A 23,997-nucleotide genomic window follows, 5' to 3' on the forward strand; every position below is an offset into this window, starting at 1 on the left:
TATAGTATTCATTAAGCTGCTTTTGAACTACAACTTCCAGCATCCCCAAAATGCACATTGTAGCCTTGCCCACAGTCCCCTTTTCCTATTACCCAAATCCTTTTGGTATATTTCATCTCCTATGGACTGTACTATTGCAAGAGAAGGGGGAGGGGTTTTTTTTTTTGCTTATAGAATCTTTCCAATTAAACTGCATGGCTCAGTATTGTTTCAAAATCCTACTGGTAGATCAATATTTAATGCTTAGAGATTGAAGCTCCAGATGAGTCATATCAGGGGACCGCCGTAGCCAATCTGCTTGAGCAAAGGTCTGCTAATTATTCATGGGCTCCTGCCTCTTGCTCTTTCTTTTGCTCAGCCCCACTCTGCTGACTCAGTGCCTTATTCAGTCTTTTCTCCCTCTCCACTGCTGTAGCTGGTTTCTTCACATTCACAGCTCCTGAGCATCTCTTCCCAGCACCATGGCTAAAACAGCAATAGGTAAGAGCCACATGCTGATATCCTTCAGATACAGCTTCCTTTGTCTTTGTCTATTGCATTGGTGGGGAAACACCAGACAGGCAACCTTGCAAATCTGAAATCACTGCTGACATTTCATTTAAATGATCTTTGAAACAGAAAGATGCACTGAATCTGATCTATGTCTGTATGACAATTTCTGTTTGCCATCTCCAATTTACTCATGTATAATAATAGTGTTTCTTTCTTTTTACTGATGATACATAAATTCCCAGCATGTGAGTGTATAAAACTGTGTCCAATTAATCTACATGCATCTTTATTGTGTTATTATACCCTTTGCAAGAATCCTTGTATGGATGAGCAGGGCACGCCCAGTGCATTGATTTTCAATCCTAAATTGCAATCAAATGAATATTCTAATAAACCCCCTTTGTATGCTGTTTTATGCTGTTAAACAGCTTATACATGTTTCTGATGTGGGGAGTCATATCTTTGTTATTTTGTGATTATTTTTTGCCATTAGACCTTGCACAATGTGCAATACCTGCACTGCTATCTGGAGCCCACTACAGCACAATGCAGACAGACCCCACCCTGTTTCCTGCTATTTTTTGTTCACAGTCATCTTAGAATCTCATATGCATGGAGGCTGTATATGTCAGCACGAGACACATCCCAGAGGATATTACACATATTACATCTTGTTTTATTCCCTATTTATTTATCCTGCTGATAAATCAGTTCATTTCTTCCTATTTAACTCATACTTTGTTATAAAATGTATATTAATTAATAATCATATTCAAACTAATTATATCATTTTTTTTATTCTGCACATTTTTAAATAAAAAAGAGCAAACACGGATAATTGTATCCGAGGGCTTAAATAGCTATTGAACTGCTCTATGCTGTGCCTACATCAAATTCATGTTTTAAATCTTTCTAAATAGTTTAGCTAAGATGTATAACGTGACAATTTAGATTTTATATTCATCTAGTACCCCTGCTAGGGTTTCAAATCAGGAGGTATTTTGATAGGTGAGTCTTTTTTCATTGCAGTATTGTGGGTAATTGATTAACATCCATGGCATCCTCCCATTTGCTTGGAAGGGTTCACAGAACAGACTGCAATTTCAAGCTGACTGTAGTCAACAAGGAAAAGCAATGCCGTGCAATGACGTGCTTTCTAATATACAGCAATATTCATCAAATTCATGGCAGTTTCAGCTTCATCTTGCAGGATCATATGCCCAATTATGTCTAAACAAGTCTCTTTGGTAGTTTCTAAACGCATCAGTTCCCAACACAGGGCAATGCCTTGTGACACACGCAGTATATATTATATATATATATATATATATATATATATATATATATATATATATATTTATATTTAGAGAGAGAGAGAGAGAGAGGGAGAGAGAGAGAGAGAGAGAGAGAGAGAGAGAGAGAGAGAGAGAAACTTGATCTGTGGGATTATGGCCAACCCTGCAGAGCTGGATATAGCATCCCCACCCTATTGCAGCAATCTGGTAATCAGTATTGATAATTCTTAGCCAAAGGGAGACTGATGGCTGCAGAAGGCCACTGCTTTGGATGGGAACATGAGTGATCCCCATTCTTTGACTGATGGGTTCACATTTGCTCATTCATAAAGGTGTCATGAACATTTCATCAAGTTGTTTCAAACCACTGAGATTATCACTTGGAGTTAATGATCAGGCACATTATTCCTGCTAATTAGATTATTCCTGCCAACTTTCATTTTCAGCACTAAAATAATTAACAAAATGAAAGCAATGTAATTGAAAATACATCTTACTATGTATAGCAGTCATTCTTTTCCTATGTCAGATAGTTGATTTCTCCTTGGTGTTTTCTAAATGAAAGAGACTGTTTTGCTCCCCCAAAAATATTATAATTACTTTTTATTTTATCTATCCATATATTGTATCTATTGAGACTCTCCATGAGATGGGAGTATGTGCTAATGGTCATTAGTTGTACAAATTCTATGAAAGTTGCTTTTTTTTTTTGCTCTTGGGGGTGATCTTCCTCAGTACCACATGGATGAATCGGGAAAAGTGCTCCATCTTGAGATTAACAGAGAGTGACATCTATGGAAAAATGTAAAGAATGGCTATCACATATTGGAATACAGCTCCTGCCCATCATTCTAAAAGCATTCTTTTGTGAGGCTGAATGTATATATATATATATATATATACATATACATATATATATATATATATATATAAATGATGCTTTTAATAAAAAAAGAATCAACCATACTTGCATATGGAAAATGCATCTTTATGATATAGCATTGTTTTCTTGGATAGGCATAGAGCATCACCCCCTGTGTAGTTTTTTGCACCTTTGTGCTGTTATACGGTGTCTGTATACAGACAATTCCCCAGTTGCTGCTGACACACGTGATTTGATTAAAGCAAACCATGATGTGCCACGCCTTGGTAGACAATGCCCAAAACGGAAAAGCTTTAGAGGACAGCTGCCTTTTTCTGCACCATTTTATAGCAGGGGATATAGCTGAATGAATTGCTGCATTATCTTTTCCTTTTGATTTAAGTAATATATCTTGAATACTAAAAATACATTTATATACAAGAGTCTCACATTGTACTGCAGCTTATATAACTGCAAGGGATGCCACTGTAACTAGTAAATTCCTTCCATCTGTCCTCTGCTATATAGATATGAATGTTTTGGGGAGCAGTTCAGGCAATTCCTGTTTGCCATTACCATTGTTGCATGTGAATGTGCAACTGTATTATTGCACAGGCATTCACCATTGTTAATATTAGCATGGCTGTTTTGTTGTAATACTTTGTCTTACGGGGTAAAAAAAAAATCCTTACTAGAATGACATTTCCAGAGCACACAAAAGCATTTGCATCATATATTACTTTTTATGAAAATGATTTAAGCATTAATGGCATTTAAGGAGATATGTGACTTAATTAAATAAATTGCCCAAGGTATTTTACTAAGATATATTACAAGTATATACTTAATAATGTTTTTTTGGTGACTGTTGTAACCGTTAAGACTAAGAGACTTGCCACACCCCCTAATCCAATAAAATGTGGGCGTTTCCATGCCCACGTGTACAGAAAAAAATATTCTATTGTTCTATGTCAGTGGTCCCCAACCAGTAGCTCGTGAGCAACATGTTTCTCTCCAACCCCTTGGATGTTGCTCCCAGTGGCCTCAAAGCAGATGATAATTTTTTAATTCCAGGCTTGGAGCCAAGTTTTGGTTGTATAAAAACCAGGTGTACTGCCAAACAGAGTCTCAATGTAGGTTGACAATCCACATAGGGGCTACCAAATGGCCAATTACAGCCCTTATTTGGCACCCCAAGAACATTTTTCATGCTAGTGTTGCTCCCCAACTCCTTTTACTTCTGAATGTTGCTCACGGCTTCAAAGGGTTGGGGATCCCTGTTCTATGTTTTTTATTTGTTTTCTATGTGCATCCTTTACCTCCTTTGGGTCAGTTTAGAGACAATGCTTTAAATATCCTCCTCAAATCATTATGACCTACCAAAAATGGGCTTCCATGCTTGTCCAAATGCAAAATAAAAACTTTTCTACCTCCATTTGTTGTGAATTGTATTCCCAGTATTCACACGTAAAATATCTAGTGTAAACTATAATATTTGTAATAGATTAAAAGGATTTGCATTCAGTATTTTTTTTAACTTGAATATCACATTAAGAGGTTTATTTTTATACAGCGTGACCAACCAGAATAATCTGGGTCCACACAGCTGTTGGTAAGATGAGGGCATGGATAGCATAGTACTGAACCTATGGGAGAAGCTGGAATAACAGGTTGGGGCTGTTAGCTAGCGGGTACAATTGGTGTGCTAGATATAGAAAGAGACTATGGTGACAGTAAAATTGTGGCCCTTCAGTTGATGAAGTACAACTCAACAGTGTCTGAAGAGCTGTACATTCAATAGCCATCCATAATATAAATAATGGTGATGGTCCAAAGTTTGGCAGCCTATAGAAGCAAAACAACGGTCTGAGTCTGAGGAAATCCATTTAGGCAAGAACCATATTGGAGCTGTAAACCTAATTTAACAGGCCTGCACACTATGTGCTAAGCAATTAAACTACTTTAATTTTGCCCAACCCTTGAGTGGACAAATCTGGTAAAGCTACACTCATTTGGTAACTATGGAGCTTTACTAGTGGCACCAAAAAGAAAAATTACTAATTTAATGTAAAAGTAATTTCTTGTGGTTCAACGACTAGTTTGTTTTGCAGTGTGCTCAGTCATCTTTTATCTCTTCTCTCAATAAAGCCCCACCTGTTCTTTTGTTCACTGGAGACTTAGTCATACATATTCATGCATCTAAAAGAACTTCCAAATACATATATGCTATCTGGGAATGGTACAAAGCAGGGCCGGCCTTAGGCCTATTGGACCAATTGGGCCCAATTGGGCCCCGCGCCTCTGGGGGCCCCGCACCAGAGGGCAGCACAGGTAATATTTCCCCCAGCACATGATGCTGCCTGGCCTGCCCCCAACTCCTCTCACTCTCTTACCTTGTCTGCCCCTTTCCTTTCTATTTTGTGCCTGTATGCCCTTATTTTCCTAAATACTTGGTGTGTCGGGAGCCAGCAAAACTTTTTCTAGGGGCCCCGCCAACATGGTCCCAATTGGGCCCCACATTTGATAGGACCAGCCCTGGTACAAAGTAACTAAACATTATTGGGCTTATAATCCTGATGGGCAAAGTTCATAGAGCAGATCATCTTGTTTTTCTGCAAACAATTCACCTTTCTTTCCCATTATGCAATTAAATTGATTCCACAACTAGCAAATCTTTGCATTGAATAGTGCACAGGTGGTGCAATTTGCACATGGGCAAGCTGCAGGGGTGCACTTGCACTGTTGTTACTAGCGCAGCATTCATCAGGTGCAAAGTAGAGCACCTGCAAGGAGTATCAGGGGCCCTGTATTTTCCACAACTAAGACATGCAATAAGTGCAGGGAACCCTTGCACCCTAGCACTGAATGCATTTATGTAGAAACACGAGTGGGTGCAAGCATTGACATAGTATCTATGCAGCTGTGACATTATATACAAACTAAGTTTACACAATAGGTTGGTATTTGTGAAATACTGTGACATATTTGGGAAATATTTTGTAAGCAAGGAAGATCTTAAAATGAGGAACTGAAATTTAAACTTTTGAAGATTTTACTTGAAATGAAATAATCCCATAAATAATGCACATACATATCCTATTTCACCATAGCAATTGAAATAAATGTACAGGCCAGCAGAGGTAGAACCCCTTTAATTATTGCTCTTTTATATGCTTCACTGAAGTGTTCCATTTTTCTATCATTGTCATTATCCTTCCAAAACTTTTTTTTATATCTCTCACTGTTTATAATTGTGCTTCCAGAACCCCCTTATGGAATAAAATGCCCTGAGAATGCCAATTAGCAGTAACACATAGCAGCCAATAAGATATTTGATTTTAAACAGGTGACCAGTAAATTCTACCTGCTGATTGGTTGCTGTGGGTCATTGCTCCCGGCCAAACTTAGTGTATTTTATCACATAACCATCATGTGCAGAAGCATATTTTCCCATTGTATGGATCCAGCTGACTGCACACCCCTCAACTCCACTAATGGCAATGGCTTTGATACTGATTTAATTTAGCAAACTGGATGTGCTTTGTATCCCTTTCAGAGGAATGTTTCAGTTCACTAGATGGTCTTTATTTCACAAATAAAGAATAAATATATAGTAAAATATACCATGACTTGTCAAACTAGCAAATATTTTTTAGTTCCAGTGACTCCAAACAAATTGCAGGTCTTCTCTAAGTGATATTGTTTCAGCCTAAAATAAAAGTGATCTGGACTTCTACTGGCTGTTTTGACCCACTCATGAGCTGATTGCTTGACTTATCTGAGTACCAAACTTGACTTGTGACTTCTCAAAGACCACCATGAGTTGGCACAACAGTCTTTACAGGAAACAAACACAGCCACCATGACTCTGTTATCTGCAGTATCAGGGTATGTTGTGGTCTACCAGAAACGACTACTAATCAGTGGTGTATACCTTGTGCCAGTGGAAATATGCACCATTCTCCATATTTAAACGCAATGCTCCTTCTTTGCAAGTTCATGAAGCTTTGGCAGATATATAATTAGTAGGGACTTCAGCAACTTCTGTTCAAGTATTATGATTCAGGGCAATTTATCCCTCTGGAGGAAAATGTAAAGTTTATATAGCCGATATATTATGCAACATCAGGGGTAGATGGTAGAAAATGTGGATTAGAATAAAAACATGCATTGTTTTGGTTCTTATTTTGGCAAATTAATATTTGCAAAGTTTACTCCATTTTTGTTGCCAGTATTTTGCACCATTCAGCTGGTTCTTTATTGCAGACTGGAATTCCCCTCAGTGATGGTGACAGTAAAGCTTGCTTGCTTATTTGCCTTCTCGTTCATGGGTTTTAAAAGGGATGAATTTGATACCAGTGCCTAATTATTGGAACTCAACCATCCATTGGTTACTTTCACTCTTAACGCATGAAGGGAGCATGAAACCAATAACAACAGGAACAGCAAAGAGCATAAATCCGTCGTATAGGTTCTGTACTATAAACTCTCTCAAGCAGTACCATTGGTTTGTGTCATTTCCAATCACTGCTCCTTATCACATAATACTGGAGAAGCTATTGGGCGTGTTCAAGAGAAAATTATACTAATAATTATTGGTTCTTTGTCAATGCTTTTCAAAAGCAGAACCTCATCCATGTTTTTTAGCTGGCATAATGAAAGAAAAGCAATTTTCCAACATACATGAATTATGTCATTATTTAATTACTCATGAATTAATTGAATTTTAAATGCAATTGTGTTTGAAAGCAGTATTTCAATTGAAAACTGTTAATTAAAGAATATAGGAAGTTGGTTAAAATGACATTATACAGTGTTGCTGAATCATATATTATCTCATATTTCATATCTAAGAAAGGTGTAAATGCTTTAAGGTTTAAAAGGTACAGTAAATGTATATAAGAATCCCTTCTCTTGAGTTAGTTCCATGGTATATGGCCAGAATCCTTTCATTGGAATAGAGGCTACATGGTCACCATAAATGGATTCATTTTTTCTCTGCCCTTAGGACACTTTTTGTACTGTTTTAATGTGTGTACAATGTTTAACAAACACATTTGGTAATTTCTTTTAAATATATTATGTACGGCAATACAGGAAAATTGGAGATCTTCTGTGTTGTATGTAGGGTGGGCACCTGGCCGGTATTTTAACGGACTGGCAGGTAAAAATGATGGCTGATCCCAATGTTATTAATAGGGAAAAAAGACAAATATATAGGAAGGCCTGTATTTTTTTCCAGAAAAGGTGGCAACCCTAGTTGTATGACATAGTTTTACATTTAGTGGGACACCAGAAGATATTGCTGCACCAGGTTTTATATTCTAAGCTTGGGAGTTTACCCTTTTTTCCTAAAACATGATAAACAGCTCTGACTGAGGATATTGTATGGCAGTAAATAATTGGCAGGGGAAGGTGTGTTTCCATGAAATCGTGGGAGTGTGAAAGGTTACATTAGAGATAAAAATCTGTTTTTGAATATAAATATGGCAGCCATCTGAAAGCCAGGTTCACATAACCCTATGCTAAATGGGTATTTTCTGAGATGATATGGGTGGCAGCAATTGTACACAAAGTATATGATCCAATGTCTAAGACAATGCACAAATGAAACAATATCGGCAGCGGAAGAAACTGGATTGGAATTGACTACTTATGCCCACTAGGAGGTATAATCTGAAGACCCCCTGAAAGTATGAATGGAAATATGTAGCGCTGGGATACCTTGTGCTCACTATAAGACATTGGAACAGACAATGAATAATACATTTGGCTTATAAATCCAACTGAGATGCTGAAACATCTTGATAATGAGTTGCAGTCACTTTCGTGGCTATTGCAGTGACAATTCCATACATGTCGTTCTGTTGGTTCCTCCACACAGCCTTGTGTCACCTTACATGCAGATTAATTCCATTTCAGCTTCCCTCTGATTTATTGAAAGACCGCATTTAACTAAATACATTTCTCCGGCTGCAAGTTCATTAAATACGTAGGAGTTCCCACTTGAATTATGTCTGTTTCACTCTGGCTGATGAGGGCAGAATAATCAGATTCATGTTCCAGCACCAAGAGCACTTTGTGAAAATAATGAGACTCTGCAGTACAATATCCTAAGATCTTATAAAACATAAAGTTTTATAAGTGACAGAACTGGGTTAACCTGAGGGATTGCTTGCGCAGCCGTGCACAGTATTCCAGACCGAAAATAGATTCTCTGAGTAATTATAAATGGGTAGAGGTGGTAGGGGGTTCATCTACACAAGCTGCCAAACCCGGAGAAATATTTCAGGCAGAAATCCCTTTTAGGGAAAGGCACAAATGTTTTAGTGCTGATTTCCAATAATTATTTGCATGAAACCATATGCATGGCCACATAAACAAATGTATGTGTCTTGAGCAATAATAATGATCTTGCGGCTCTTAATCTGCCATAAAATAAACATACCATTAGTTAGAAAAGAAGTCCCCAGGGATGCAGTGGTAGTTTATCCTCAGTATTAATTTTTTAGCATGGTCTAGACCACTGGAATTTTAAGCCTTGGGTCCCCTGAATTACACCCATAATACACCGTGGGTTACCTTTGTCAATATATTGAATGGTGGGTACACAATTTGTAACTATTTTGGTTTTTGAATAATTTTAATCTTTAAATCAGATTTTTTTTTCAGTCCAATCAGTTTGGCTCTAATGAAGCCTCACAGAGCAACAGTTTTTGGTTGCTGGGGTCAGTGACCCCTAACAAACAGATAACATTTTAAACTGCTAGCTTGGAAAAAGCAGAAGGGGAATGCAAATCATTTAAAAAAAAAATAAAAAAAGATTAGTGAAAAAGTCGCCAAAATAGGCCATTCTTATATTAAAGTAAACTTTATTTGTACTACACCCCGTAATGGTAGGGGTGGTGGAAAAAGTGTTGTATATTCATTACTAGACAAAATCTAATATTTGTTCTTGCACCAAAAATAATGATCATATGCTGGGCATGGTATTATTCTAAAAGTTTTTTTCCCTTCCATTTTTCATACTCATCATTTGTGGTTTTTCATCAACGTGTCGTTATTACAGTAAAACATACAGGCATATGTATACTAAACGTGTACTAAACATGATTTGACAGCCCTTAGGAAATGTATATGACATGTGACTCCCAATATTCTGCATTATCTGGTATCAGAACAATAGCTTTAATACCTAGGCATTGGTATGTTTTCAGTGGTGACACTTTAAATAAAAGATAAATTAGAGAATCCAAATGACACTTTCTTTAATTATTTAAATGACACTCTTTAATGATTTCAGGGAGGGGCTAAAAGGATTTGCTATGCTCTTGAATAATAAATCAGTTCTTCCCCTAAATTATGAATGTGACCTTTGTGTGTGGCTAATAGAGTTTGGCATATCTTGTAGGAGGATTTCTATTATATTATTATATTATTACAACAGCTGAGTTTTAAACACAAAGACTTCATTTGATCTAAATCCTGCCAACCACATGTAAATGAAGTTTGCATTATTTGCCCAATCACTGCTAATTACAGTACAAATCAATTCAACTCAGTTTGCAGTTTATAAAAAAATAAGAATATGGTAATAAAATCTGTCCAAATGGTTCAATCTCTTCAAGCCTACCAGCCTTTCTTATAATTGCAAGTTATTATCTGTATCTGTTTTACTGGACAATAGGGCTAACCAAATTAAGGCGAAAAGAAATGCTGTGAAAATACCAACAGAAAGTGTTTGCAGCCCTATAACAGTTATGATCCATGTCTTCAGCAATGTCTGCAGGAGCGCGCCATCTTGGATCATGTTATCCCATCTTTTGGGTCTCAGGGCACATGCTCAGTGGCAACTGCTGAAAAACTTAAGCTTTAGTGGTCTGATGAGTCCATTGGTTTCTTTACTGATAATTAAAGGGCATGTAAAGGCAAAAAAATAAAATCCAATTTTTACTTTCTTTAATGAAAAAAAGAAACCTATCTCCAATATACTTTAATTAAAAAATGTGTACCGTTTTTAAAAGAAACCTGACTGTATGCAGTGAAATTCTCCCTTCATTTACTGCTGTGGATAGGAATTGTCAGATGGTCCCTAACTGCTGAGCAGGGAAACAATCATACTTATGAACAGCAGGGGGAGCCCCCGCCTTACTTCCCAGCCATGCAGAACTCAAGCAGCTTTGTTTATGACGATCCCTAAGCAGCGCAGACCACACTGAGCATGTGCACAGTCTTAGTCTTGCAAAGATTTTAACAAAGTTACAAGATGGTGACCCCCTGTAGCCAACTTTGAAAGCATTAATTATTTGTTTGATTAGGCTTGTGGTGCAGTAAATTCATGTTTATATTTAGTATACAAAATACATCATTTCTAGATTATTCTATTTTAGACTTTACATGCCGTTAATGTTATTCCAAATAAATTACTAATTAGCCTTGCATTGCAAATTTTCTATAGCATATATACAGTATATTGTGAGGCAGTCCCCAAGCTCAGGCAACTGCCAGCAGCCCACAGAATGTGCACTGAATCAGCAAAAAACAAGATAGGAAACTACTGGGGTACAGACACATGGAGGCCAAATGGTAGTAAAGTAACCCGAAACATAAGGTTTAATGCAAGCCCAATTCCTTGATGAGTTTTAGTTCTCCTTTAAAATAAAATTTATAGTCAGTAAATAGCTGCATTTTATACCATGTATTCTCATGGATCCCTGTGGTGCATATTTTTAATATATTCTTGTGTTCAGTCAGCTGAATATAGTCAGCACAAATGAGTCCACCAGAATAACTGTTCTACTGCCTGGGCTGGCGCTCCTGTGACATAGAAAGGAGATCCTCAAGGGACAAGCTGAGAAATTCTGCTTTTTAGACATGGAAATCCCCACAGGAGAGCCAGAATCACACTCTCTCATGTCGATTCTCAAGCTGGTGTTATTTTAGCGTTTTCACATACAGTCTTGTTAACACTTATCTTAACAGTTAATTTATTTGCATAGGGGGGCTGGGAACCTGCTGTTCAGTTTCAGGAGAAAGCATTACAGGGAAGCTATTGCTTCTTCAAGCAAATCACCTACAAGATAACTATGTCATAATAGAAAATGAGGATTTTTTAAGGAGACAGCCTTCCAAAAAAAACATGTTCTATATATATGCATGTATAATCATATGTAATAGAAAGCTCTCTGTTGGTAGCCTCCTTAAAGGGATACTGTCATGGGAAAAAAAAATCCAAAATGAATCAGTTAATAGTGCTGCTCCAGCAGAATTCTGTACTGAAATCCATTTCTCAAAAGAGCAAACAGATTTTTTTATATTCAGTTTTGAAAGCTGACATGGGGCTAGACATATTGTCAATTTCCCAGCTGCCCCAAGTCATGTGACTTGTGCTCTGATAAACTTCAATCACTCTTTACTGCTGTACTGCAAGTTGGAGTGATATCACCCCCTCCCAGCAGCCAAACAAAAGAACAATGGGAAGATAACCAGATAACAGCTCCCTGACACAAGATAACAGCTGCCTGGTAGATCTAAGAACAGCACTCAATAGTAAAAACCCATGTCCCACTGAGAACATTCAGTTATATTGAGAAGGAAAAACAGCAGCCTGCCACAAAGCATTTCTCTCCTAAAGTGCAGGCACAAGTCACATGACCAGGGCAGCTGGGAAATTGACAAAATGTCTAGCCCCATGTCAGATTTCAAAATTGAATATAAAAAAATCTGTTTGCTCTTTTGAGAAATGGATTTCAGTGCAGAATTCTGCTGGAGCAGCACTATTAACTGATTCATTTTGAAAAAAAAATGATTTCCCATGACAGTATCCCTTTAAACTAACACTCAGCTTACAAAGAATACCATGGTTTTATTATTTGCGATATTTAAACTGTGTATTTAAACTCTCCCATTCGAATTGTGAATTATCTAAACTTAATTTGAATTTTAATTAGAATTTTGAGATTTTTCAAACCTATACCCTGGGAATAACTTGAATTCGACTATTCGCCACCTTTAAACTGCTGAGTTTATGTATAAGTCAATGGGAGAGTTCCAGTGACCAATTGGAAGATGTTATTAGACTTCCAGACATTTGAGGTTTTTTTTGAAGAAAAAACTCAATTCCAGTTTAGTCGAATTCGATTCGAGTTTTCGGGTCAGTAATATTCGTTCGAGTTTTAGATATTTGATTTTATTTGTTAACGAACCCCCCAGTCGAATTTGAGTATATTCGAATTTATTAGAGTTAAAAAAAAAACTCACATGAATTTGAATTTCAACCTTTGATAAATGGGCCTCTTTGTGTTGTATTTCTATTTGATTTTTTTTATCATGATACATTTTTCCAAACCACTGGAACTGTTCCCAGCAGTCCAAAATCGTGAAAGCACAGCAATGACAATTTTCTGAGCTAGTGAATTTTCTACAAACTCCCCAGTTTTGTTGCTGAGCTAAGGAAGCCATACCCATATGGCATGGCCATTATTATTACATTTGCATCTCACACTTTGATACAGTATTGAAGGGGCAACTGGAAGATAAAAAAACACCGCTGCATCAACATTTGTCAAGTGGTGTCCATGCCGGCTGCAACAACTCCTGTCTGCTCCAGCGTTGGCAGCTCATGTATCCAATTAATCACTAGTCAATACATACTACACATTGGATTCCATCTCAAGGCTCACTGAGCTCACGTCAGGTGGCCCAAGCCTTATGTGCATATGCCTCAAAGTATGGGTCTTTGTTTTTGGATTTAGACTGATTAACTTTCTATGAGGTTTATGGCATTAAAAAACATATTGGAATGCACCATACTGGGTTTTTTTGTTTACAAAAAAAAATCACCATCATTTAGCCTCATTAGCCTTAAATCGACCCCTTCTCTGCATCAGCTTCTCCAAATGGTAAGTCCCCACTATGCAAAACAAATTCTGCCATAGGGTAGGGTGCTCCCAACAGACACGATGTTACCTTTCAATGGATTTGTATGGCCCCCCATTGCAACATACAAGGATCTATGTAAGAATGGTGTGCAATTTCAAAAAACGGTCCGCACACACCAATGTTGCAGTCGGGGATTGTACCCCTTTTATTAATGCCACCAACAATCAACGTTTCGGGGGGAACACAGCCTCCCCCGAAACGTTGATTGTTGGTGGCATTAATAAAAGGGGTACAATCCCCGACTGCAACATTGGTGTGTGCGGACCGTTTTTTGAAATTGCACAGCAGTAAGGAGACCGGGCTTGGTCAACGGAGGACCAGCACCACCACGCAGAAAAGTGGAAGGAGGTGTGCGGTAATACAATATTTTATTGCTATGTAAGAATGGTGCCATAAGTTGATCTTTGTCCAGTAACCAAAAACCACCAATCAGATGTTTGCTTATTCTAACCACTCTACACCACTACAAGCTCCGTGCTATTAATCGCACCAATGGAGCAAACATTTGGCAAGTACTAGATAACCACCCAAAAGTAATGGAGGCATGAAGAGGCCAAAGGTTTGAAAACATTTTTTTTTGCTTTGTTCTACCATATTAAGTAAGAATATGTGCTTGCTTTTGAAAACAATCTTTAGACTCTGGATGACTTTTGCCAACACTTCAGCATTATAATTTCAGTTTCTAAAGGCATTTTTTGGTAGATCTTGGATAATGCCATGGTAACAGGCTGTGAGGGAAATGTAGATAAATCAAATCAGTGTGATCACCTTCTTACACCATCTGTCACCCCTCATTGTATGACAACATGCTGTGATTACTGCTTGTGTTATTGTGAAATACTAGGACACGCTGCCATTTATATTTTCAGCCCTGCGAAATATGTTGCCGCTATATAAATACATGTTAATAATAATAATAATAATAAATATACTTTCATATATTATGTTCCAGAAAGGATTGCTTTTTATGTTTGAGTTAATATGTACATGTATAAACTGTGCATTATAAAGCCACAGCTTATTAACTTTGTCTTTTTCAGCCTACAAGGAGAAGATGAAGGAACTGTCCATGCTGTCTCTGATCTGTTCTTGTTTTTACCCTGAACCCCGCAATATCGCTGCATACACGTTTGATGGTAAGCGATTTCTATTCATTTACACATTATACTTTTATGTTCATATGGTTGTGTGATACAATTTTACCCAAATTGATGTGACATCACAGAATGGCTGCAGCAGCTTAAAAAAGGGAGCACCTTCCTGGCAATACAAAATGATGCATATAGAATGAAAACTAAGAGGGTAGAGGGGAAAAAATTAAATTACTGAGAAGATGAGTGACAAGACTTTCTCTTTCCTATTGTACATTAAGCTTCCTTATAGCCAGCGCCGATCCTGTGGTAATTGCCGCCTGAAGCAGCTCCAGTAATGCCGCCCCCCACCCCGATTATATTTCCGGGTGGGGAGGCAGCAACGATAGTGCGGAGAGAGCAATTGCACTCTCTCGCCCTAGTAAAGCCGAATTTCCGGTTAAAGGCACCAGGAGCGGCTTTTTTCCACCCCTGGAAACCTAGCTGGCACTGCCGTCTGAGCCTCAGCTCGCCTAATTAGCGGATCGCCCCTTCTTATAGCAATTGGATGATGTGTGTAGACCCTTTCACCAGGCAAATACCATAGCTAGATAAGGGTTTTAGATACCTGAAGCTGTTGGGACCTAGAGCTCCCATTGGTCTCAGCGTATTTATTATTCCATTTGTACATTTAACGAAGCCCAAACAGCTGTATTTGAAGTCCCCTACTTAGAGTTCTACCGGTCTGGGTTGGAATTGAATTATTAAAATTGGCTAATTTAAATTCCAATGAAAAGCCTGAAGCAGAAAACTTTGCATTCTCCAGAAAGTAATCACACTGTGCTCTGATGCAAGGAGCAGAGGTTTAATAAGGAGCCCTTTCATTTACTGCAGCTTCCTCTGGGAAAATTCTTGCCTACACTCACGTTAGATACAGCTTCGCCGCACAGTATTACTTGGCTATAGCCATATTGCAGGAAAGAAAGCACACAGGCTTATTACCTACCTAATGTAAAATCATTTCTATTATATAAATATTTTCATACACTTATTAAGAAATCCCAGTATCTGTCAAAATTGAATTCTTTTTTAGCCCATTTGCTTGAAATAAAAAAAGGAAATCCCAGAAAAATGTATAATTGGAAAAAACATGCATAGCTATGAAAAAGGATTGCTGAAGCGTCTGTGATCTGAGCTATTTCAGACAGTAGGTAACTTGAACCCCAGCTACATCCAATTTTGGTAGTTTAACACATGCTGCTAGTTAACATATAGTGCAGCAAAGGTACATGTAGATGACTGACAATTACCCATTACTTAACTCAGGTATTGACCAGATTGACATTTATTTTGGCCTTTCTGAATGAGGGTGAATCCATGTGGCTCTGCTTAAGGCTGCAGCCAATGCTCTGGTTACATTAAAAAAAACTGTAATGCATCAAATATTATATTTGTAATAGGAAACGTAGAGGCATTGAATTGAAGATTAGCCTTCATATGTAATAAAAGGCACTAAGTTTGCTCAGAAGCAGTAACCCATGGCAACCAATAAGATGTTTGCTTTTAAGTCGATGACTAGTAAATGCTACATGCTGATTAGTTGCTATGGGTTATAGCTCCCGGGCAAACTTAGTACCTTTTATTACATAAACCCCTGTCCCACTATATAATGACACCAGTACAGACCTTTGCCATAAACCAGAGAGCCCCAACCAGTGGCTCATGATCAACATGTTGCTCACCAACCCATTTAATGTTGTTCCCAGCCTCAAAGCTCATTTTTGATTTCCTGGCTTTTAGGCAAGTTTTTAAGGCACACAGACCATGTGCACTACCTTCTGTAGGCTGCCAGTCAACTTGGTACTACCAAATAGCCAATCAATGGACTTATTCGGCACTCCCTATAAATTGTGTTATGCTTGTGTTGCTCCCCAACTCTTTCTTATGTTTGAATGTGGCTCACCAGTAAACACATTTGGGGATCCCTGCCAGTGCCATAAACTGATAGACATTTCCTGAACTATAAGCATGTTCTTTTATGATCTAGAATTATGTGCCCTGCTCCATGGCTTACATAAATATAAATATCGCAATCCCATATCAGCCAGATGGAATTCCAAGCATAGCGGCATATATTTCCAAAGTGATTCTATTATTGGCAAATGACGCCAAAGGATCTTTCTGAATACCATATCGTCCAGATGGTATTTAGAAGGATCTGATACATCCAAATCAGCCAGAAGGAGTTCAGGAGAAAAATACATAGCTATATTTCTAAATATTCCAACATTGGTTTGCTATGTAAATAACTTCATATACACAATAACAAGTGTGTTTCTGTTTGTTATTACTTTGTCCCAGTGTAGAGCTGATTTGAGTATAATAACATAGAGTTGCTATCTGACATTACATATAGGCAGACCTGTGGTGCCTAAAGACATTCACAGTAACAGGAGCCAGGACATGCATCTGCTGGGGCCATATTACAATATAATTTGTTCCTAGAGATATCTAAACCGAGATATCTATCGGACAGGATTGAAAATCCCATCAAGCAAAAACTGCATCAGAACATTCATTCTCTGTATGCTCCATTATGATCCGATCCATGGCTGAACAATCAGGGATCATCCCGATTTGGCTGAGCATGTTGTAAAACTGCAAGCTGAGTCAATAACATCTCTAGGCTGGAGAAAACAAAGGATAGGGAAATAAAAATACATTGGCATTTCCATCTAATACAAATTGAAATTGAAGGTTGACAGATAGTAGCACAGTGATGCTGTTTATAAGTTATATTTTACTGGAGCTGTGAGCAATGATTAAAGACATGATTATGTTTGTTTAAATAACCATTTGAATGTGTAAAGTTGTTTCCTTTTGTTTGTGTTAATCCTTTTATTCAATTTGCATTTTAATGTGGCTGCATCGCTACATAGATTTGCTCATGGTATTTAATTAAAAAAATTCTTGGTTCCAATGATGTGCAACCGGCATTGGCCCTTGTTGTATTTTGGGGGTTGTAGCTGTATAAGATCTAAAGCCTCCAACTGCCTAGTCTTTATTAATGATATATTGTTTCAAAACACTGAAATCGTGTCAGAGTCAGGCTGCAAAATATGTCTCTCGTTCATGCGGCTTATGTTTAATGTGTATCTTATAGACATGGAAGTCAAGCAGCTTAACAAGCGTGCATCGGGCCAGGCTTTTGAACTGATTTTGAAACCGCCATCTCCAGTCTCTGAAGCTCCCCGAACCCTTGCCTCTCCAAAGAAGAAGGATGTTTCTCTAGAAGAGATTCAGGCCAAGCTGGAAGCAGCAGAGGAAAGACGAAAGGTACATTGATAACATGTAGAATTGCAATCAGTTGATTTGGCCCTGTAACCTAGGCTTCATCATAGGACGATTATAAGGTTTTTGTAGCAGATTCCAGGTATTGTTGTCTCATGGGCAATCAACCGATTATATTTTGTCTTTCTTAACTCATTAAGCCACTGCTGCACCCTAATAAAGATAGGGAACCTTTTGTAGAGGCTTCTGGCTATTGGTGCCTCATGGGCATTATTTACAGAAATGTTATTCAGAAAATCAGTCAGAACAAACCTTCCCAATAATCAACTGTAGCATTAAATTAGTAACATTTATCAAACTGTATTTTAGTTATTAGTTATTAAAGTTATTAGTTATTTAAGACTATACATATCAGACAGCTGTATGCTGCTAATACTTTCCATTTGTGGTCTGTATTTCATATAGAGAAGCTTAGATACAATCAAGGCTGGCATTCCCCCGTACGTCAACATTTTCTGGACCCCCTAGGCTCAACACACCCCAGGCCAGCCCCCCTACAAGTTAAAAAAAATAATGGCCAGTCCCCCCCACATAAGTTTTAAAAAAAAACTATAAGTGGCAGGGCGCTCCTTCACCAAGAGTAAAGAAATAACATTGGTGGCCAGGCTTCCCTCACTACAAGTTAAAAAAAAAAGAAATTGGTGAAAGTTTTTTGACTTGATTTCCAGCCCCCCACTGCTATTAGGGAGTTGCAAACTTCAGAAGGGAGGTGCAGAAGCTCAGGCACCTGCATATTCTTTCTGCCGATAGGTCAGTGAAGTCTAAGTCCTGGTACAGCTGCACAGGCATTGGATGGGTCAAGTTTGAACTTCCCTTCCAGCCTGTCCAATCCCCATGCAGCTTTCCCAGGACTTAAACTTCAGTGACCAATGAAAAGTAGAGAAAGTTGTTGCAGTAAAGATGATGCCGCACGTGACCTCCACCCTCTTTTCTGAAGTCTGCAGCTCTCTCACAGCAGGGGGACCCAGCTAATCAAGTAAATGCAGCATGGCTGGGCCCCCCTAAGACACAAAAACCCTCGGTCCAGGACAACTGTGCCCCCGCTGATGGTGGCCCTTATACATAGAATTGATGGTGTCAGACAATTAGCCTGGCATCTGTGCATCAAAGCAGATGTAACTAAAGGGCTTACTTAGAAGAATCACCTTCATTATTGGTTCTATAACATCCTAAATTGTATAACGTTATAAATTCAGCCTATGCTCCTTCTTTATGACATCAGGAAAAAATTATATATAATTAGTAGTAATTAAGGAGAGGAAGGAGCTTTACTAATTGTATAGTTCTGTTACACAGTTGCTTCCACATATTTTATGGTGGTAAGTGATTGCGGTGTTATCACTGATACATGACGTGATGAACCCCATAACCATTTCTAATAGGGTTTGTCCCCAAGAAATTTGTCTTTGTCGCACAAATTTAAGAATTTCCATCTATGTTTGGGCCCATACCAGCTTCTGTTTCCACTGTATTTAAGATGGCAAGCAGTCGTTGGGCAAATAAAAACAGTAGACTAGAATTAGAGAAATGGGTGCTATGTGAGTTTGATCGGGTTGGAGATCACTGTGTTAAAATCTTGCCTCTGGGCTAAATTCATCTCTGGTAGATCCACACAACGTTTCCTTATCTGCTATATGTTTGATTGTTATTTACCAGTCTCAGGAAGCCCAAATCCTGAAGCAACTTGCAGAGAAGCGAGAGCATGAGAGAGAAGTGCTCCAAAAGGCCCTGGAAGAGAATAACAACTTCAGCAGAATGGCAGAGGAGAAACTAGTACTCAAAATGGAACAGATCAAAGAAAACCGTGAATACTACTTAGCTTCCCTAATGGAACGTCTCAAGGAGAAGGTGAGAATATTTTTATATGATGAATATCATTTGTGTGGGGGTACCAGCTGCCCCATCTATGATAACCTATACAATATTCCACCTGGGTTCTTAGCAACAGACCTGCACATTTAGAAGTAAATATATGCATTTAATAAGGCAATAATAATGGTACAACCCTTTAAATGGCATGTAAAGTCTTAAATAGAATAAGGCTAGAAATGCTTATTATACTAAATATAAACATAAACTTACTGCACCACAAGCTTAATCAAACAAATAATTTATGCTTTCAAAGTTGGCTACAGGGGGTCACCATCTTGTAACTTTGTTAAACATCTTTGCAAGACTAAGACTGTGCACATGCTCAGTGTGGTCTGGGCTGCTTAGGTATCGTCATAAACAATATGATTGTTTCCCAGCTCAGCAGTTAGGGACCATCTGACAATTCCTATCCACAGCAGTAAATGAAGGGAGAATTTCACTACATACAGTCAGGTTTCTTATAAAAACAGTACACATTTTTTAATTAAAGTATATTGGAGATGGGTTTCTTTTTCATTAAAGAAAGTAAAAATGGGATTTTATTTTTTTTTGCCTTTACATGCCCTTTAAGCCTGAAAATGATGCATTCATTATCCATTATATAGAATAACATTTGTGTACACACAGTTTACATAACAGACAGAAAAATATATGTTGCTATTGCTTGCAGGCTTAAAACATTGTTTTTGTTACTGCATAAACCCATAAATTCAAATGTCCAAGGTTTTCGGGCTCTGTCCATTTCCATCAGAATTAAAGGGGTTGTTCACCTTTGTGTTAACTTTTAGGGGCAGATTTATCAAGGGGCAGATTTATCAAAGGTCAAAGTGAAAATTCGAATGAAACAAAATTCTAATTTCAAGCTATTTTTTGTGTACTTCGTCTAGGGAATAGTCCAAAATCAATTTGAATTTGAAAAAAATTACAAAATTTGAATCTCAAAATATATCAGGTACTGTCTCTTTAAAAATTAGACTTTGACCATTCGCCATCTAAAACCTGACGAATTGCTGTTTAAGCCTATGGTAGACCTCCTAGAACCTGTTTGGAGTCAATTGGTGGACTTTGAAAAATCTAATTTTTGTTTGGAAAAAACTTTGATTCAAATTCAATCGAATGCTCTATTACTTTGATTCGTATGATTCTAATTCAAACAAAAACGGCCTATTTACCCGAAAAATAACGTAGATTTTTTTAATCAATTTCGGTTGGTCTTTTTTTATTCGAATTTCGAAGTTTTTTTGAGTTCGAAATTCGACCCTTGATAAATCTGCCCCTTAGTATACGATATTCTGAGACAATTTGCATTTGGTTTTCATGTTTAATTCTTTGTGGTTTTTGAGATATTTAGCTTTTTATTCAGCAGCTCTCTAGTTTGCAATACAGGTATGGGATCCGGTATCCGGAAACCCATTATCCAGAAAGCTCAGAATTACAGAATGGCCGTCTCCCATAGACTCCATTTTGTCCAAATAATCCAAATTTTTAAAAATGATTTCTTTTTTCTCTGTAATAATAAAACAGTAGCCTGTACTTGATCCCAACTAAGATATAATTAATCCTTATTGGAGGCAAAACCAGCCGATTGAGTTTATTTAATGTTTACATAATTTTCTAGTAGACAAGCTATGAAGATCCAAATTACAGAACGATCCATTATCCGGTCCTGAGCATTCTGGATAACAGGTCTCATACCTGTACCAGCAATCTGGTTGCTAGAGTCCAAATTACCCTAGCAACCGTGCATCAGATTTGGATAAGAGACAGTAATATGAATAGAAAGATGAGTAATAAATAAATACATTTGTAGCCCTACAGAGCATTTGTTTTGAGATAGGGTCAGTGACCCCTATTTGAAAGCTGGAAAGAGTCAGAAGAAGGCAAACAATTAAAAAACTATATAAAACAAAATAAATAATGGAGACTAAGGGTAAGGCCACACTAAGCGATAGCGCGGCGATTTGACTCGCCGCGACTATTCGCCGCGACTTTTAATCCTCAATCGCTGGCGAAACTTTGGCGCTGGCGTCTATGGGAAATCGCGCAAAATCGCCAGCGTAAAAACACACGCGGCGATCTTTTTCTATTGTCGCTCGAAATCGCCTAGCGAGGCGATTTCGAGCGACAATAGAAAAAAGATCGCCGCGTGTGTTTTTACGCAGCGATTCCCCATAGACGCCAGCGCCAAAGTTTCGCCAGCGATTGAGGATTAAAAGTCGCGGCGAATAGTCGCGGCGAGTCAAATCGCCGCGCTATCGCTTAGTGTGGCCTTACCCTAATCGAAAAGTTGCTTAGAATTAGTCATTCTATAACATACTAAAAGTTAACTTAAAGGTGAACCACCCCTCAAAGGTTTTCTCAAAGTGTAACCTCAAAACAATTATTATTCATGGCTGGTTTAAATTCTCCAGTGCTCAAATATCTATGACATTGGGTGAAGATTTTATTGCTTGGGGACACCATAGTCCTCTGTACATCACCTCGTTACACTATATTCAGTTTAACAAAAAAACAGAAGAAAGCCAAACCTCTTGATGGGTTGGCCTTCTACTTTTTTGTTAAATTAAATTACACCCTTTTTACATCAGTCTGGGAAATAATTTAAATGTTAGGATGGTCTGATTCATTTTCCGCTTGTCCTAAATCCTTTTACTTTATTAATTTGGCCCTTTCCTGTAAAATAGTCTGTAAAATTATTATTGTTATTAAACACACAACTCAGCCTAATGCATTTCTTTTATACCAAAAACGATCATTCAAGATGTCTTTGACCGTGTGTTTAGGTCTTTCTAACATACAAACTTATTTCTCCCACAGGAAAGGCATGCCGCCGACGTGCGCAAAAACAAGGAACAACTAGAACTTTCCGGCTGAAAACCATACCGCCATTAGTAACTTCCTTGCCTATATAATTACGGATCATGCGATATCAGTATGGAAAAATGTATGACATCAAAAAAATTAAACATTAAAAAAGAAACAAAAAAAAAAAATACAAGAACTCATAAAATAAAAACAAAAGAAAAAAAAACAAAAAGAAAAAAATTGCGGTCTCTTTGCAGAATGATTTGCTTGATGTTTAAAAATAAATAAATTTGGGTCTTTTTTTGTAAATATTTACATTTTTGTTAAAAAATACAAGTATTGCATTATGCAAGTTATTTCATAATCTTCCATGCCCTGTAACAGGCTTTTGGTGTTGTCTATTAACTCTTCGATGAATTTGCCGAACCTTTCCAAGATGCCCATGTCTAATCTCATTCCCTGCCGCCTTCTTTTTTTGCATTCAGAACACGACGCCAGAAGAAATTAATAGGAGGGATGCCAGCCATTAACTCGCCATTATATCGATTTTGTAAGCTTCACACTTTGTTAAACACATCTTTCTATCTGAATTGCCGCAGTTATTCGTTGGTGTCCGCAGGATAAAATAAACTAGCGTAACCACAACTGATTTGTCCAAGTTTGTCAGGTCTCTGAAGCAGGTATAGCCAAGCTGTGGAACTCTAGACAGTCTATCCCGGCTCTAGAGCTTTCTAAGTATAGGTTAATATATTATTAAGCTGGATGCTGAATGCAGAACACAAAACAATCAGTTGGAATTTGTCTTACAAATATAATGGCTTTAGAGTTCCATCAATGCCTACTAAAACTATTGTACCTCTTAATCAAGTTAGCCTATCTGTTACTCTGGAAACAACATTGTGTTTCCTGTTAATGCGCTCTAGGGATCATGTGTAGGCTTAATAATGGAGTCTGTAAGAGAACTGCTGAGCTTTTAAAGGCTGGACATCCACGTCCGAGCAACAGTTCTAATTCTTCTTCAGCAAAAAAAAAAAATTGAAATCAGTAAATCTACAGGGATTATTAGACAGGGTGCACGTGCCAAGTACGGAATTCCTAATCAAGTTACCACGACGTAAACCTAGTTCCAGTTTTTGAAGTTGTTCCTAACTATGGAAGTTTCTGCCTGCCTATTCTACTCTTCATTAGTGCTATTTCCTGTATGTCATTGTGAGCAAGCTGTGATAAATAAAGAATCGGGGTTCTGTGAACTGATAAATGTATCGTATTTTTATTTATTTGTTTTCGCATGTTTCAGGAATACTCACAC

General features: G+C 37.8%; 1 protein-coding gene across 1 annotated transcript; it reads left to right on the top strand.

Annotated features, from left to right (window-relative positions):
• Positions 1-408: 408 nt before the first annotated feature.
• Positions 409-23,942, top strand: stmn2.S (stathmin 2 S homeolog). The gene is given in 5 exon segments (NM_001096760.1): positions 409-480; positions 14,631-14,726; positions 17,824-17,996; positions 19,668-19,859; positions 22,701-23,942. Coding segments are annotated over 5 exon segments (537 nt in total). The 5' UTR covers positions 409-461; the 3' UTR covers positions 22,758-23,942.
• Positions 23,943-23,997: the final 55 nt, after the last annotated feature.

The sequence above is a fragment of the Xenopus laevis genome, chromosome 6S (genome assembly GCF_017654675.1).
Source record: "Xenopus laevis strain J_2021 chromosome 6S, Xenopus_laevis_v10.1, whole genome shotgun sequence".
Taxonomy (NCBI): Eukaryota; Metazoa; Chordata; class Amphibia; order Anura; family Pipidae; genus Xenopus; species Xenopus laevis.